At 57.7% G+C, this 17,399-nt stretch overlaps 2 protein-coding genes and 1 long non-coding RNA gene across 12 annotated transcripts; 2 read left to right on the forward strand and 1 right to left on the reverse strand.

Annotated features, from left to right (window-relative positions):
• The first annotated feature begins 1,803 nt into the window (after nt 1–1,803).
• On the forward strand, nt 1,804–16,453 carry LOC115651133 (RING finger protein 112-like). Of its 10 annotated transcripts, none has more exons than XM_030562049.1 (10): nt 1,804–1,893; nt 4,720–4,932; nt 5,279–5,419; nt 5,761–5,865; nt 6,330–6,380; nt 8,004–8,060; nt 9,670–9,756; nt 14,907–14,995; nt 15,255–16,020; nt 16,117–16,453. In XM_030562049.1, exons 2-10 carry the CDS (start codon nt 4,723–4,725, stop codon nt 16,372–16,374), a joined length of 1,764 nt encoding a protein of 587 aa, XP_030417909.1. In that variant the 5' UTR covers nt 1,804–1,893; nt 4,720–4,722; the 3' UTR covers nt 16,375–16,453. The 10 variants fall into 10 exon arrangements, with proteins under 10 accessions (XP_030417909.1, XP_030417914.1, XP_030417915.1 ...); XM_030562054.1 differs by having other exon boundaries at nt 15,255–15,940; nt 16,175–16,453; XM_030562055.1 differs by having other exon boundaries at nt 15,255–15,484; nt 16,235–16,453.
• On the reverse strand, nt 1,815–14,792 carry LOC115651141. The gene is made up of 3 exons (XR_004000317.1): nt 14,780–14,792; nt 11,532–11,536; nt 1,815–1,898 (listed from the first exon to the last, which is right to left on the reverse strand). It is a non-coding gene; the product is annotated as an uncharacterized LOC115651141 (long non-coding RNA).
• On the forward strand, nt 10,845–12,476 carry LOC115651140 (RING finger protein 112-like). The gene is made up of 3 exons (XM_030562064.1): nt 10,845–10,968; nt 11,117–11,247; nt 11,474–12,476. Exons 1-3 carry the CDS (start codon nt 10,941–10,943, stop codon nt 11,549–11,551), a joined length of 237 nt encoding a protein of 78 aa, XP_030417924.1. The 5' UTR covers nt 10,845–10,940; the 3' UTR covers nt 11,552–12,476.
• Nucleotides 16,454–17,399: the final 946 nt, after the last annotated feature.

The raw sequence follows: 17,399 nt of genomic DNA on the forward strand, positions 1-17,399 counted from the left end.
GTGGAATGTGCCAGTATGTGAATGTTCTGATCTCTAGTGTTCAGGACCTTTTAGGTACGTATCTTCTTGCAGCATCAGCCCTTTCCTTGCCAGCTTCTGTGAGCAGGGCCTGCCTCTGGCTCACAGCTTCACTTTGCTTTCTGTTAGCAAAGTCTTGACCATTACTTTAGCTCAGGCCTCAGGCCTCAAACCAGGCTTCTGATACCAGGGTTTATATCTCAGGGCCTCCTCTTACTAGATCTCCATCAGGAGATAACACCCCAGCAGCTGCCTTTTCTCAGAAATGAGATATTTCTAGAACTGAAACAAAAACCCACAGCAAATATTCAACTCTCCCAGTGCTGGGTAACAGTCACCCAGCACCTGGGGCTGAGATGCAGCCAACTCTGGGGCAGGGCGGGTGGGGTACAGCCACACATAACACCACACCGTTACGGCTCACAACTGTGAACATTTAAATCAATAAAAACTGAGGGAAAATATGCTTCAAAATCCATCAGAATTATAAGTCAAGTAAAAATCAGATTCTGCCAAACTGTGCCAGGCCTCTCCATGGTGGCGTTTCCCAACAGACACAGGACAGGGGGTCGACTCATCGTTCTAACACTCACCGTTTTCCACCCGAAGCTGATCCATTTGGGAGGCAAATTTCACAATCTGGAAAAATCCCAGTTTCCAGTCCAAAAACCGCTTGGATGGGAAATTTCTGCCCCACCCCTTCACTGGCTGTTTTGCAGCTCGTCTGAGCTTGGAGCTGGGCAGTGAGGACGGGTGCAAGGTGTTGTGAGTAGCGCCTTGTTTCAGGGTCTCGTGGGTAGTTCCAGCTTTAGAAGGAGTTTTGGGGTTGTAACAAAATCTCCCTTCCCCAGCTCAATCCCCCATCCACCAGTTCTGAGGGGACAGGCCCTGGGCCGGAGTCCAGGGAATCTGCCCAGGCTCGGTCCATGTGCCCAGTGTCAGGGGCTGTTGGCACGCTGGGCCCTCGCTCCCCCCTGCCCCCCAGCACCTCCTAACGCCATGAAACAGCTGATCGGTGGCAGGCAGTAGGTGCTGGGAGGCTGGGGGAGGTGCTGATCGGGGGGCTGCTGACAGACAGGAGGCGCTGGGGGGAGGGAGAGGTGTTGATAGGGTGGCTGCCGGCGGGTGCTAAGCACCCACCATTTTTTTCCCTGTGGGTGCTCCATCCCCGGAGCACCCACGGAGCCAGCGCCTGAGGGCATGTGGGCACCGCCAGAGCCAAGGTCTGATCCGTGGTGTCACCGCAGAGCAGCCAGGGCCGGGGCAGGAGGCTGGGACATCTGACGAGCAGCCAGTGACCTTTCCTTACAGCCTCAGAGATGGTTGTTTCTAGTCTCCCTGGGCCCTTTGGGTGGGGCCCCTTGTTCCATTAACTTTCCCCCTTTCCCCTTATTTCCCTTAGCACGGCTGCTGGTTTGCAGAGGTCAGAGGGTCGGGGAAGCTGCCCCGAGCACCCCACAGTGGGGATCCCTCTCCTGAGCGACCCACAGCCAGACTGGGGTGAAGTCTCCCAGGGACCCGGGGCCCAGACTTGTCAGGGTTAGGAGGGGAGTCCACATGGAGAGTCCTGCAGGGCAGGGAGGCCTCTGGGTAAAGGGAACTGGAGCGAGGACTCGGGTCCATTCACCGTCCAGTGCTACTGGGCCCTGCGGAACCAAACGGCTCTAGGGAGAGACCCCAAGAGCCCAGCCTGGCTCAGGGCCCCGGTTACGGAACTAGAGAGTGAAAGTGAAAGTGGGACGGAGCAGGGAGCGGCCAGCCGGGCTCCGTGCAGAGACAGACCCGCAGAGAGCCAGGGAGGCGGAGGGGGAAACCCAGAGACAAACGGAGACATTGAATTAACCTTGGGGTCTGCGCTGGAGTCTGCTCACCGCGGTGAGCTACAGGGGAAGGGGGAGCCCAGGGCTGGGCTAGCAGGGGCTGCGGGTCGGGAGTGAGGGGCACCGGCAGAGCTGGGGGTGGGCAGGGCTGGGCTGGCAGGGGCTGCGGGTCGGGAGTGAGGGGCACCAGCAGAGCTGGGGGGGCAGGGCTGGGCTGGCAGGAGCTGCAGGTCGGGAGTCAGGGGCACCGGCAGAGCTGGGAGGGGGCAGGGCTGGGCTGGCAGGGGCTGCGGGTCGGGAGTGAGGGGCACCGGCAGAGCTGGGGGGGCAGGGCTGGGGGAGTGGGGGGCTGCGGGTCGGGAGTGAGGGGCACTGGCAGAGCTGGGGGGGCAGGGCTGGTCTGGCAGGGGCTGCGGGTAGGGAGTGAGGGGCACCGGCAGAGCTGGGGGGGCAGGGCTGGGCTGGCAGGGGCTGTGGGTCGGGAGTGAGGGGCACCGGCAGAGCTGGGCGGGGGGCAAGGCTGGAGCCAGGTCTCAGCGCAGACACACGCCTCAAAAACCTGGTAGAGGAAAGCAGGAAGCACCGGCGGGAAGAGTTGGGGCCAGTGAGACCAGACGGGCCAGATGAGCGGAAAGGTCCTTTCCCCTTTAGGGCAGGCTGGGTCCGATCCAGCCCCAGGGAGGGGGCTGGCTGGCTCAGGGGTGGGGAATGGGACACACCGGCTCACAGACTTCTCAGGCCAGAAGGGCCCATCATGATCATCTAGTCTGACCTCCTGCACGTTGCAGGACAGGGGTGACATAAGCTCCCTAAAAGTGTGTGGGGGGGGTCCCTTATGGCTGCCTGAACCATGGCCCCACCCCCACACCGCCCCTTCTCCCTGACACCCCACCCTCCTTGCTCCTCTCTGCTGCCCACCCCTGTCGCTTACCCTCAGGGCTGGTAAAATGTGACGGGGCCTTGGCCCCCTGGAGCTCCCTGTGCTGGTGCCCCTGCCACAGAACCTCCCCCACCCCCTCTTATAAGTGATCCAGAATCTCTGGCTGAGTTACTGAAACCCTCAGATCCTGATTTATAGACTTCATGTTAGAGAGAATCCACCATTTACATGAGTTCAAACCAGCAGATGACCCGCGACCCACACTGCAGGGGAAGGCGTAATCCCACCAGGGTCTCTGCCCATCTGACTTGGGGGAATTTTCTTCCCAACCCCAAATCCGGAGATCAGTTAGACCCTTAGCACGTGGACAAAACCCACCAGCCAGACCCCTGGGAAAGAATTCTCTGTAGCAACTCAGAGCCCTCCCCATCTAGTGTCCCATCTCCGGCCATTGGGGATATTTGCTGCTGGCAGTTACCGATCAGCTACGTGCCTTTGTAGGCAGTCCCATCATCCCATTCCCTCCATACATTTATCAAGCTCAGTCTTGAAACAGGTTCTGTTTTTTGGCCCCTTGTGAGGCTGTCCCAGAACTTTACTCCTCTGATAGCTGGAAACCTTCGTCTAATTTCAGGCCGCAGCTTGTTGCTGGTTAGTTTATATCCATTTGTTCTGGTGTGCACATTGGCGCTTGACTAAAATAACTCCTCCCCCTCCCTGTACTCTTTATAGATAGCAACCATGGCTCCTCAGCCTTCCTTAGCTTTGGCTAAACAAACTAAACTCTCCAAGTCTCCTCTCCTAAGGTAAGCTTTCCCAGGGCTGGTGCAAGGAAGTTTCGCGCCGTAGGCGAAACTTCCACCTTGCACCCCCTCCAGCCCTGCGGCAGCTCCCCGCCCCCCACTCCGCCCTGAGGCGCCCTCCCCCACCCCACGGCAGCTCCCTGCCCCAGCCCGGGGAGCCACGCGCAGCTCCCCACTCCAGCTCACCTCTGCTTCGCCTCCTCCTCGAGCTCGCTGTCCTGCTCTGATTCTCCCCTCCCAGGCTTGTGGTGCCAAACAGCTGATTGGCACTGCAAGCCTGGGAGGGGGGAGAAGTGGAGCAGCGATGGCTGCTTCACCCAGGAGCCTGGCGTTGCTGTGCAGACATTGTATTGCTTCCACTTGGCTTTGCTCAGATTTCTCCCCCACTTACGTACAGTCGTTTTACTGCTGGTATCGGCCACCTTGCTCTCAGTGTCGGTGCCCTTGTTGTTCCTTTGTCCATTCTCCCGCCCTCTGTCCTTCCTTTCTGCATTGCTGCGCCCTCTCCCACTGGATTTGCCTCCCACGCAGCGTGAGAATCAGGCCTGGAGATTCCATGAGCATCTCCCTGGGTTCCTAGTTTAACGCCCTTTTCATCAGCTGTGCCAACCTCCATCCCAGTAGTCTGTCTCCCTCCCTACTCAGCTGGCGTCCCTCCCACGGGACCAGTCCTCTGTCTGTGAGCGCCTCCCAGTGGTCCAACATCCCCAAGCCCTCCTTAGCCCCACTGCCTGAGCCACCTGTTTATTATCACCATCGTGTCTTGCCTTTGCTCGCCTCCTCCGGGGACAGGCAGAATCCCACCGAAGATCCCCCGAGCCTCCATTTCTTTATGTGTCTTCCCAGCGCTGGCACAGTGTCTCATGATGTAGCCCAATAAAAATCTAGGGGAACTTTACGCTCCAAGGGGTGCTGGCTCTGATTTAGCCTCAGGGCAGGGGGACTGGCTGGCTCAGACAGGTGGAAATGAGGCATGTGGCCTTTCCCCTCTGGGGGGTGCTGGCTGTGATCCAGGGGGCAAACAAGCTGAATGGCTCAGAGGGGTGGCAGTGGTGCATGGGAATCTGGGGGGGGGCAGGGGACTGGCTGGCTCAGGGGGTGGGAATGGGACAAGGGGCTCTGTGCTGGGGGGCAGGGAAGTGGCTGGCTAATTGGGTGAGTCCAATCTCTGACCCTGCTCTCTCTCTTTCTGCACCAGGAGATGGGACTTGAGCTGGAGCCGGGGCGCCCGGTGCAGCTGGTGCGTCTGGACGAGGAAGGGGACCTGACCCTGGACAGGGAGGCCCTGAGCCTCTGCCTGGAGCAGGGTGGGGTGGGGGACGCCCCCGTCTGCCTGGTGTCCATCGTCGGGGAGCAGCGCTGGGGCAAATCCTTCCTGCTGAACTACCTGCTGCGCCGGCTCCAGCACCCGGTGAGTGTGAACGGGGGCAGGAGTGAGCTGGGGTGTGAGCGGCCCCATCCTGCCCCTGCTGGGGGGTTCAGAGCTGCACACGTGTCTCTGAGTCTCCCCGCTTCCCTGCAACAGGTCCAAGAGCCATGGCTGGACCCTAGCGTGTCTGTCTGTCTCTCCATGTGAAATGCAAGAGTGTCTGTCTGTCTGTCTGTGTCAGATTCTGAGCACTGCAGTCACCAGGTGTCCTCCCCGCCCCACACTAGTACAATTAACCCCTGTCCCCTCCCAGGGTTTGCAGCCTGGAGGGGATCAGTAACTCTCCTCCCCCACTCTGCACTGACCCTTCCTCCATGTTCCCTCCGGGCAGGACGCAAGGGATGGGTCATGGATGGGCCGGCAGGACGAGCCCCTGGAGGGGTTTGAGTGGCGAAGGGACGAGCAGCAGGTCACCAAGGGGCTGTGGGCCTGGAGTCAGCCCTTCTGGGTCCCTGCCGAAGGCAGGCAGGTGAGTGGGGGCATTGGGGTGCAAGGGAAGAGGGGAGGGAGCCATGAGTTGGCTGGGGGAAGGGAAAGGGGATGGGAAGACAGGGAAGAGGGCTGGAAACAGAAGGAATGGGGCAAATAGGGAAAAATGGAGACGTGGGGAAAGAGGCCCCAGGGGAACCTGACGGAGAGAGAACAGGGGAAATGGAGAAGAGCGAGAGGAGGGAGCTAACACTGGGGTCAGTGGGAATGAGATGCCAGGTGCCATGGGGGCTGAGCAGGGGGCAGCTCCGGGGGCAGAGGGACCGTGGGTGGCTGGACAAAGCCGGGAGCTGACCTGGGGCTCTCACTCTTGGCCCCCAGGTGGCCGTGCTGCTGGTCGACACCGAGGGCTCCATGGACCTTGAACGGAACAAGGAGACGAGCATCAAACTCTCCGCCATGTCCATGCTGCTCAGCTCCTACCAGGTTGGGGGGCTCCCCAGGGGGCGCTGTGCTGCAGGGAGTGGGGTGGGTGATCAGCAGGGGGTGCTCTCCCCTGGGGGTCAGGGCTGGCCCCGATGCCCCAATGCGGCACTAGGGGGCACTGTGCTGCAGGGGTCAGCAGGGGGCGCTCTCCCCTGGGGGTCAGGGCTGGCCCTAATGTCCCAGTGCAGTACTAGGGGGCGCTGTGCTTCAGGGATCAGCAGGGGGCGCTCTCCCCTGGGGGTCAGGGCTGGCCCCGATGCCCCCAATGCGGCACTAGGGGGCGCTGTGCTGCAGGGGTCAGGGTGAAGGCTCAGCAGGGGGCGCTTTCCCCTGGGGGTCAGGGCTGGCCCCAATGCTCCATGCGGCGCCAGGGGGCGCTGTGCTCGGGGCGGGTGTCGTGGTTGGGAAGTGGCGGCCGTCGCTGCTCGTTGCTGTAGCTCCATCCATCTCCTGGCTATCTGCAGATACTGAACATTGGCCGTCGGGTGAAGGACCCGGATCTCGAATACCTGGAGGTGAGGCCGGGCAGCGCGACACAGAACGTGGCCAGGCCAGGTTTTCCCGTTAGCCCCAACGTTTTATTATTCTTCACCATAGGTCCGGTGGGGAAACTGAGGCCCAGAGAGAGGAAACCGACTCTCCCACCATCACGTGGGTCTCTGGACTCAGCACTGTCACCGCATGGCCCAGGCTGACTCTCTGCTCCCAGGTGTCCGGCATGGGCCATTGAGCCAGAGTTCAGACCCTCCCTCCCCTCCAGCCCGGCTCCACTGTCGGTGGGAAGCTGCTGGGGCCAGGGCCTGGGCGGTCGCTCTGTCCCCTGCTCTGCTCTTCTCTCCAAGCTCTTACCCAGCCATAAGCACCAACTGCCTGGGTGCTATGGGGCTGGAGCACCCATGGGGAAAAATTTGGTGGGTGCTCTGCACCCATTGGCAGCCAAGCTCTCCTCTCCCACTAGCGCATCTCCCCCACCAGTGGCCCCTCTGACCAACTCCTCCACCTCCCTCCCAGCTGTTTGATGGTGCTTAGGATGCTCTGAGAGGAAGGGGGAGGAGCGGGGCCACAGCACGCTCGGGAGAGGTGGGGCCTTGGGGATGGGGACAGGATGGGGCAGAGCAGGGGCGGGAAGAAGCGGGGCCTTGGGGGAGGGGGTGGAGTGGGGTGGGGCCTTGGGGTAAAGGGTGGAGTGAGAGCGGGGCCAGGGGCAGAGGGGTATCAATCACCCACCAGCCCGAGGGGAAGTCGGTGCCTGTGGACCAGTCCCGCCCTTAGTGAATCACTGCCTCCACCGGCATACGGCGTGTCCTGCCCCTCGGCCATGCTCCGGGGGATTCTCTGTGCAGGGGATGGTTGACTCGAGAGGGTTTTATCCGTCCACACTGCCCTGGGTCCTCAGCCATGGGAAAAACCTGGTTACCGCAAAGGTACGATGGCCTAGGGGGAGCTCAGGGAAATGCTTCATGGCCGAGATTGTTCAGGGAGGGAGCAGAGCCGTGGTTTGACCGGCAGTAGCATCCGCCAGCCTGAGGCAATGGTCTTTTGTTTGGTTGGGGGGTGCTTCATGGGACCCCGCATGGAGATCGTTGATCTGACCTGACGCATCTCCATGGAGCACCCTGGGGGAAAGAAAGGAGCCCTGGCACTGGACTTGCCCCTCCATGGAGGACTGCAGCCAACAGCTGTCCTCCTGGCAACAGACAGGAGCACTAGAAGTGTGGGGAGCCCACTGGCACCAGAATCATGCCCCCCCGTCTCCCCCCTCACATGCTTCTTGCTCCTCTCTGCCCCCTTTCCCCATTGCTCACCCTTAAGGCAGCTAAGAAGTGATGGCCCCATAACCCGCCCCCATTCCGACGGCCCAGGTGCCAGACCCCCATTTCCCAGGGCCTCCCCTCACCCCCTTGGCTAGGTGCGGCCTGCTTCTCTCTGCCCCATGGAAGATGGTTCTGTCCATCTCCAGCTTTATTTCACGCTTCCCAGGCCTCACTCTGCAATGCGTGGAGGAAACAGCTGACATGGAGGGGTGGAGGCAATCGGGCCCCTTTCTGTTCACAGGCAGTATCCCCCCCCTCCGCCCCATGTAAACACCTCCCAGAGCCCAGATTCACACATACGCTCCCTTTCTCTCCGCTCCACAGATGTTTCTGCACGTGGCTGAAGTGGTGGGAGAGGCCTATGGACTGGAGCCCGTTCAGGTGAGACGGCTTCACCCCCCCTGCCGCCCTGCCCCATGTGTCCCCACATTGCATCCCTCCCGCACTCCACAGCATCCTCCTGCCCCACTCCGAGGGGTTAAGATTTCCTCTGACGGGGGCGGGGCCCTGTGTGTCGAGCCGGGCTGCCCCCATTGGCCCAGTGCTGCTTTGGTACATGGTTGGGATCCCTTGTTAGAGCAGGGAATTGCAGCACGGTGGGCTCTGGACAGTCTGTAGCCCCTGAGCTTCTGAGCTGGAGCCGACAATAATGGGAAATTCTGGGCGGGGGTGGGGGCGGTGTCATGGGCAGGGTGAATAACGTCTATGGCCCCTGAGTTTCGGGGCTGGGGCAGAGAGCAAACAGCAGCCACACCTGTGCGGTGTGCAGGGGAACCCGGCCCCGCCCGCTCCTCTGGTCTCGGAGCCAGGGCCCTGTGAAGCCCGGGACTTCCCTGTTAAGAGTTTAGGCATTTGGCTACTACTACATCCCCTGGGTCACTTCTTCTTACCACAGATTGCATCCCAGGCATCTCCTCACCTGGTGGTGACTTGGCATCCGCATCCATAGGCACCGACTTCCCCTCAAGCAGGGAGTGGGAGACCTCCCCCACTCCACTCCAGGCCCTGCCCCACTTCACCCCTTCCCCCAAGCCTCCACCCGACTCTTCCCACCCTCTCCCCTGAGTGAGTCCCATCCCCGCTCCTCCCCCTCCTCCTTGCAGCCCCCTGAACACTGTGAAACAGCTGTTTGTGGCAGGTGGGAGGTACCGGGGGCATGCGGGGCAGCTTGGCTTCCAGTGGGTGCAGAGCACCTGCTCCTATTTCTCTGTGGGTGCTCCATTCCCGGAGCACCCCGGGAGTCTGCGCCTATGTCCCCACAGCCAGCGAGACATCCACAGCGTAGTCCGGGTTCGGAGGCATTGCCGCCTGGAGCGTTACTGGTACCTTTGCAGGCAGGGCTGGCTTTAGGAAGTGCGGGGCCCAATTCGAATAGTTTTGATGGGGCCCCAGCAGAGATGACTAAAAAAAAACCCACCACATGTAAAAAAACACGTGGGGCTTGTACTCACCGGGCGGTGCTTCAAGTCTTCGGTGGCACTTCAGCGGCGCGTCCTTCACTCGCTCCAGGTCTTTGGCGGCACAGAAGGACCTGCCGCCGAAGAGCCACCAAAGACCCAGAGCAAGCGAAGGATCCACCGCCGAAGTGCCGCTGAAGACTCAGAGTGCCGCCAGGTGAGTAAAAATTAAAAAGGCGCCTCTAGCCAGGGAAGGGATTCTCACTGGGCGCGGGGCCCTCTTAGGCGCGAGGCCCGATTTGGGGGAATTGGTGGAATAGATCTAAAGCCGGCCCTGTTTGCAGGAGCCTGCAATACACGTCCTTCCTCCTCCGTAGCCAGCCCTGGTGGAGCTGGGCTGCCTCCTTTTATCCAGCTCATCTCCCTGGAGCACGTGCAGCCGGGGAAGGGGGCATGGGCTCCTGGGCCCACAGTGATTGGTCCATCCCTGTTGCCCCAGTACAGGGTTGATCCATCCCATCACACTTCCCCTCCAGACGTCATCTGTCTCCCTATCCCCAGTGACCCCCACCCCTCTCCCATCTCCCTTGCAGCACCTAGACCTCCTGGTGCGGGACTGGAGCAGCTCCCCGGACCTTGGAGCCCAGGGTGGGGAGCAGTATCTGAGAAAAGTCAAAGAGGTGAGTGTGGGGCTGGGGTGATGGGAGATGTGGCCTTTCCCCTCTGGGGGCGCTGGCTCCAATACAGCCCCGTAACGGGACACTGGCTGGCGCTGGCCAGGGAGGTGGGGAATGGGACACAGGTCGTTTCTCCTCTAGGAGACTGTTAGCACCACCCTTTCTAAAGGTTGCCTGATAAATCCTATTATAAGACCCTTTTTAGTTGCTTATAAGTTTACCAAACTTTAACTGTTTGGGCTGAAATTTTCCATGCTTCTTCTCAGCCGCAGGCTGACTTCTTTCCTGCTTGCTTGCTCTCTCCAGCTGTTTTTGAGAATGAGGCTAATGAAAAACACATTGTTTGGCAATTTGGAAAGTAAATTCTGATGTTCCTTTTTTTGAACATCAATAGTGACTTCAGAGCAGGGACTTGAAATTTGGCAGGGGGGTGGCCTACGTGTCAGAGAGATGCCAGGGGCTGTTCCCAAGAAAATCCCCCCACATTTGGCCAAGTAACAAGCCGTTGGATAATCTCACTTTGCACGTGCTCAGCAGAGACTGGCTGGGATTTAGCTGCTGAAGTCTCCAAAGAGCCGGCCGCACTCTCCATGCTCCAGCCCCTCACAGCTCCTCATGCTGCCCAGATTGAGCATGCGCCATCCCCACAGAGCGACCCAGCACGCTCCAGCCTGGGGAGACAGAAGCAAAGCTGGATTTCCCTGCAAGTGCTGCTCCAGGCCGGGCACCAGAACCGAGAGCGGGCCTCCTGTCACATGCTCAATGAGCCCAGGCAATGTGGAGAAGGAAGCTGCTTGATTGTAGTGTGGAGGGAGAAAAGTCAGGCCCGGGGGGAGAGAGGACCAGACTGGGACATGCCGTCTGAAGACCTGATGGGGAGACTAGAAACTGGGAGGCAAGACTGGGACTGGCAACCACTCCTGTTTCCTCCTGCCATCCCCTGCCTCGTTCACTGCTCCCCTTCCAATGTCTACCACAAACGAGGCAGGGCTCCTCCAGACCCTCTCTGACTGCCCAGCCGGTCGGGCTGGTGTTAACACAGGTGTTTGTGTGTCAATGTAACGATTCCCCCTGGCTCTGGCAGATGCTGGAGGCAACGTCCCCCTGCAAACACCCAAAGGCCCTGGAAGTGCTGAGCAGAAGCAGCAGCCGTTGTTACCTGATGCCCCCCCCCTGTCAAGCAGATCATGATGGGCAGTGAGGGAAGACTGAAAGGTAACAGACCCAGGCTCTGAGCCTGTCTGCTATGTGCAGAGCAATGTGACTGGGGCACTGCTCGGTCCTGCACGTGGAAGATAGAGAAAAGGGGGGTCAGACGGGCCCTAGATTCCCCCACCATCGTCCGTCTCTCTCCCCTTTGCAGACATGGATGAGGATTTCCGGGAGAGCCTGAAGGACTATATCACTGCCCGGGTGGGCTCGGCCGGTCAACACGTCCGGAGGGACCAGCACGGGAAGCTGCTCACCGGGACACAGCTCGCTGCCAAGATAAAGGTGGGGACCAGCCAGCTGTGCTGCAGGGATCAGGACTAGGGGGCTCTCCCCTGACAGTCAGTGATGACCCCAATACCCAGGCAGCATTGCTGTGAAGCTGTTCCCCAGCTGTTCCCCGACCCCAAGGTGGCTGCATCTCAGTGTCGGCTGAGCCCTCCCTATGTTCCCAGCCTTTCTAAGCCCTGTGGAGTCTGTGATGTGATGGTTTCTTTTGATTCCTTTGCAGAATTTATCTGATGTAATGAAGAAACATCGCTCCGGGTTCTCCTCCCCCTGTCAGGTACCATCTCTGCCTCTGACCTGATCATGGGGTGTCTCTCCTCTCCCGTCCATACCAGTGTAGCACTACACTGGGGTAGCACTGGGAGCTGAGTCCCTCCTGCTGGAGGAGAGTGGGAAAGGGTCTAGGTGAAACCTCTGGTTCTTGGACTGCGAGGTAATCAAAGATTTTCTCTAGAATTGACAGCGGATGGTGATGGAGGGTTTCACCTACGGACACATCTTGAGTCCTGACACCTGTAGCATCAACCAACTCTGCAGATGTTGGCATGCAAATGAGAGCAGTTTATCAGAACTGGCCTGGAAATGGGATTTTTTGTTTTTCCTGTGGAAACCGTTGAGCTCCCAAAGCCCCCAAATGTTTCCATTTGGCAATGCTGCCAAGGTGGCTCCTGGGAACTATAGTTCATGCTCCTCACATGCCCCATTCTCCTCTATGGAGCTGGGCGTAGAGAGAATGAGGCAGTCAAACTACATTTCCCGCATTGCATCATGGATCCTCATTGTGGTGAAGAGAAGCCCTGGACATTGTGGTCCTGGTGCATCATGGGAGATGAAGTCTGGCCAGGGAGCCCAGCACATACAGCAGAATGAGGCATGTGAACTACATTTCCCATAATGCGACAGCATCTTCTTTCTTGGTGTGTGGACATGGCCCCAGTGAATCATGGGAGACGTGGCCGTGGTGGGGAGAGGCGGCTTTAAAGCCACTATTGTGCTCCCTGATATCCAGGACTAGGGTCCCTGGACCCATTGTGTGTGAAGGGTCCGAGCCTGAGGCCTGGCTGCACTTGCAGATGTAGAGCGCTGCGAGTGAAACCCGCCTTTGGAGAGCATAGTAGGAAAGTGCTGCAGTGCGTCCATACTGACAGCTGCCTGCGCACTGGCATGGCCACTCGCAGCAGCATTGGGAACGGTGCATTATGGGCAGTTCTCCCAGCATGCAAGTGACTGCAACGTGCTTTCCAAATGGGGGGTGGGGTGGGGTGGGGGGTGGCAGGGAGTGTGTTGTGCGTATGTGGGGGGGGAGAGAGTGGGGTTTTGGGGTGCTGAGAGTATGTCAGCATGCTGTCTTGTAAGTTCAGACCCCCTTACCGCCCACCTTTCTTTGAAAGGGCACTTCCACCTCCCTGCACCGATTTCACAACAATGAGAAGAGGGGCCACTCGATTTAAGGAGATTGTGGGATGTTTCCAGAGGTCAGTCAGAGCCCTGTTGCAGTGTAGCTGTAGCCCTGCTGGAACCATGCTCTGGGAGGCCACCAAAAGTATCCCACAAATCTACTTTCTTTCCTCTCTGGCCAGTCACATTTGGTGGGCAGTGCAGTTTTCCCAGGCTGCACCACTAACAAGGGAAGATTGGCTGCAGCTGGGGAGGACACTAGGGAGTCTGGGATATGGGTGGTTGCACTCAGCCCCACATAATGCAGTGTAGATGCTGGAGGTCCAGACTGGGACTCAGGGTTCAACCAGTCCTAACCTGGGGTTACAAATAAGTGTAGCTGCTCCAGTCCTAGGTTAACAACCCCAGGGGCTGCTAACTCAAGTGCTACTTACTTTGGCCTTACATCACCGTGTAGACACAACCTGGAACTGGGGTATAGCTGTGTCTGCTTAACTCTCCAGCCTGGGCTGTCTCTCACAAGGCTTTGCTAGTGACAAGCAGCAAACCCCTCCAGGTGCTGTGATCACTCAGCCATCAGCATGTGGAGCCCCACACCCAGCTAGGTTGCATGAATGCTCCCAGAGCCACTCACGAATCACATAGAGAAAGGCATCAGAGCCCTGGCTGGGATGATTTAGTTGGGGATTGGTCCTGCTTTGAGCACAGGGATGGACTAGATACCTCCTGAGGTCCCTTCCAGCCCTGATATTCTAGTCTATGATCAGCCAACCTCCCAAGCCCCCAGCCTTGCACCCCAGAGCTGGACCGTTTTGCCTTGGTCAGAAGCCTGACCAATGGAAGTTTATTACATAATCTGCCCCTCCCTCGCTGTGGAGAGGACACACACACCAGCCTTTGTAAACTGAGCTGAGAGTTCCCAAGCACTGAAATACACTGGTTTAGGTAAAATATAAGACAGGTTTATTAACTGCAGAAAGAGAGATTCCAGTGATTATATGTGGTAGGCACAAAAAGTCAGGGATAGTTACCAAAGAAAATAAAAGATAAGCTCAGACTTTAAATCTTAATCTTTATTAGACTAATCAGCATTTGGTCAAGCAGTTTTTCTCACCGCACAGGAGGTTACAGGTGGGTAATAATCCTTAATCTGCTGGCTTCCCCTTGAAGTTTGGGGCCGGTCTCCCACATTCACATCTTTGTCCTCCCAGCGCTCTTGTTCCTTCCAGCATAGCTGGGGCAGAGGAAAGGCCAAGTCATGATGCTGCTGTCCCCTATTTTATAGCCTCAGTCCATGTGTCTGGAAAGCACCAGCCCAGACGCCCTGGTGGGCTTTGCTGAGTCACAGACTTGAGCGATCCCCCGTCACATGATGCTTGCGCTTCTCTTACATAACTGTAAATCCCTTCTTTATATTCCTCCTACTGATTAATGGTCATTTAACACCTTCCGGGAGTGGACCCCTCCTCTGCTGTCACTGGAGAACTGGCAGCAGACAACTCTCAAACTCACAACAGTTTTCAGTAACAATCTTACAGAAAATCTCATGTTAAGTATCCCTCTACTGTTACTCACACCTTCTTGTCAACTGTCTGAAATGGGCCATCCCGATTATCGCTGCAAAAGTTTTTTTCTCCTGCTGATAATAGCTCACGTTATTTGATTAAGCCACTTAAAGTTGGTATGGCAACCTCCACCTTTTCATGTTCTTTGTATATATCTATCTTCCTACTGTATATTCCACTCTATACATCCAATGAAGTGGGCTCTAGCCCACAAAAGCTTATGCCCAAATAAATTGGTTAGTCTGTAAGGTGCCACAAGTATTCCTCGTTCCTCTGCAGTAGCCTCTCCAGAATAGATCCACAGCAGAGACTGTTTTGGAGTCATTGCTCCTCCCTACAAGATTTAACCCAGATTTTGTCCACCAAAACCTGTCTCCGGAAGGTCAATGAAAGCCCCCAAGTACCACCAGACGTGCAAGAGCAGGTGTCACTGACGTGCTGTCGGGCATCAGCCGCAGGCCGAGCTCACCTGGGGCAGGGTTTCCAGAATCCTTGGCGAAAGGAACGTGCACAAGTGCACTGGGTCAGGGAATGGAGCCAACGCAGGGCTGCCGTGAGGGTCGGACTGGAGACTGGCAGTACCAGAAACCCCAAGTGACTGCCACACGGCCTGGCGGCGTTGCTCTGTTACCATGACTTGGAGACACAGTCCCATAAACTGCAGCTCACCCCAGCCTTATCCTCTCCGCACAGATGGCCATCATCTTCCACAACCAGGGAGTCATGGACAGAGCCCGCCGCGACCACAATGACTTTCTGAAGAAGTCGGTGAGTGATGGCAGGTGAGGCCCCAGCCAGGGGAACCCCAGAAAAACAGCCTGGTCACCTCTATGGGATTCAGGGTTTGGGGTAGAAGGTGGGAGTTAATATGTCTGGTTCCCAGGGTGGCTGCAGAGATAGGAGACTCCAAGCCCAGCAGAACAGGAGAGGGATCTGACTCAGCAATGGAGGGGTGCATTGCCCAGTGTAATGTGAGCCCCAATCTTGGTCAGGGTCATTGCAGCACTTGACACATCTAATCTTTGCTGTTTCCTCTCCCAGAACGTTTCCCTCCTCTGAGAAGCTTGTAGTGCAGCGCAGGCAGTTGCTGGAGTGGTGCCGAAAGGAAATGCTGCCGAAGACAGAGTCCCCACTGAATGCAGAGCTGATGAAGGACAAAGAGGCCCTGCTGAGGGAGCTGGAGGCAGAGCTGATGTGGATGGCTGAGTCCTTCAAGGCAACTAATGAGAAGCACAAGAAGATGGTGCTGAGAGTGGTCTACGCAGCTGCTCGTGCTGGGGTCTTCGCAGCTGCTGATGCAGCTAGGGTCGTCATAGCTGCTCATGCTAGGGTCGTCGCAGCTGCTGATGCTGGGCTCGTCGCAGCTGCTGATGCTGGGCTCGTCGCAGCTGCTGGTGCTGCTAGGGTCGTCATAGCTGCTCGTGCTGGGGTCGTTGCAGCTGCTGATGCTTGGTTCGTCGCAGCTGCTGGTGCTGGGGTCGTCGCAGCTGCTGGTGCTGGGGTCGTCGCAGCTGCTGGTGCTGGGGTCGTCGCAGCTGCTGGTGCTGCTGGGGTCGTCGCAGCTGCTCATGTTAGGGTCGTTGCTGGTGCTGGGGTCATCGCAGCTGGTGGTACTGGGGTTGCAGCTGCTGGTGCTGGGCTCATCATAGCTGCTGATGCTGGGCTCATCGCAGCTGCTGGTACTGGGCTTGTCATAGCTGCTGGTGCTGGGCTCGTCGCAGCTGTTGGTGCTAGGCTTTTCGCAGCTGCTCGTGCAGGAGTCGTCGCACCTGCTCGTGCAGGAGTCGTCGCACCTGCTCGTGCAAGAGTCGTCACATCTGCTGGTGCTGGGCTCGTCGCACCTGCTCGTGCAAGAGTCGTCGCACCTGTTGGTGCTGGGGTCATTGCACCTGCTCGTGCAGAGGTCGTCGCACCTGCTCGTGCAGGAGTCGTCGCACCTGCTGGTGCTGGGGTCATCACAGCTGCTGGTGCTAGGGTCGTTGCAGCTCTTGGTGCTGGGGTCACCGCGGCTACTCGTGCAGGAGTCGTCGCAGCTGCTGGTGCTGGGGTCAGCACGGCTGCTCATGCTGGAGTCACCGCGGCTACTCGTGCTAGGCTCATCATAGCTGTCAGTGTGGGAGTCGTCGTAGCTGTCTGGGCTATTTTCATCAAGTGTAACTGAGGGAACAGCTATTGCTGCTGGTGCGGGCGGCATAGCTGGGATCTGGTCAGGCTTGGGTGAGGGGGAGAGGGACTCTAACCCCGATAGCAAAGTTCGTTGTCTAACTGCGAGAGAGACAGGCAACACCAGCAAGGTCCGATTGAAAGCTCTTCATTGACAAGTGCACGCATCAATAGAGAGCAGCTCGTCTCCAGAGAGAACCAGCCTGCTCTTTACATCTTAGTATAAGCCTATATAGACAGTTCCATCGCCATCATAAATTATTCACTGGAGCAACCCACCCCCTTCTTCTAACAACTAGAAACTAGACACCTTTAGTATACATGCATGCCTAAAGTTAGAAATGTAGGGGAGTTAAAAACAAGCAACGAACAAAACCAGGGAGTGAAAACAAGGAGGCTGGGAAACTAGGGCTCTTATCAGTTCTTCGAAGGAGCTGCCCGAACACAGCACATCTGGTACTATGCCAGGAATGCAGCTTCTCTTATCTCATTTTTTCCCAGCGCTTGTGAGACATGCTGCTGCTTTTCAGTGTTTTCCACTCAGGGATTACCCACAAACCTCTGTTAGCCTGACTTTGGTCAGGTTGGCATACCTGGTTTTGTCTGCAATATCTTTATTCAGGCCTAACATCCACAAACCACCCCAGAGCGGGGGAGTCGTCACCCACAGATTCTAAGAAGGGACATTGGTCCAACCCGCTCTTGAAAACCTCCAATCCCTGTGTGACACCCAGGCCCAGCGCCACCCGCCGGTGGAGGGTTCAGTGCCCAGTGTCAGCAACACCTAACAGGCCTGACAAACTTGCCGCACCTAACACACCGCTGTCACGGTATTTAGCCAGTCCCTTCCAGTTCTATGCGATAGGTATATCTCCATACGTTGTTATAAACAGGTGTAATCCTTCTTAGGCTTGCCCAGAAATTACAGGCTATTTGTACGCAATACAGCCAGATGGCTGCCCCACTGACCAAAAACAAACAGCCAAATGCAGTTCAGTGGACTGATGAGTTGTCATAAACAGA

The sequence above is a fragment of the Gopherus evgoodei genome, chromosome 4 (assembly GCF_007399415.2).
Source record: "Gopherus evgoodei ecotype Sinaloan lineage chromosome 4, rGopEvg1_v1.p, whole genome shotgun sequence".
Lineage (NCBI taxonomy): Eukaryota > Metazoa > Chordata > Testudines > Testudinidae > Gopherus > Gopherus evgoodei.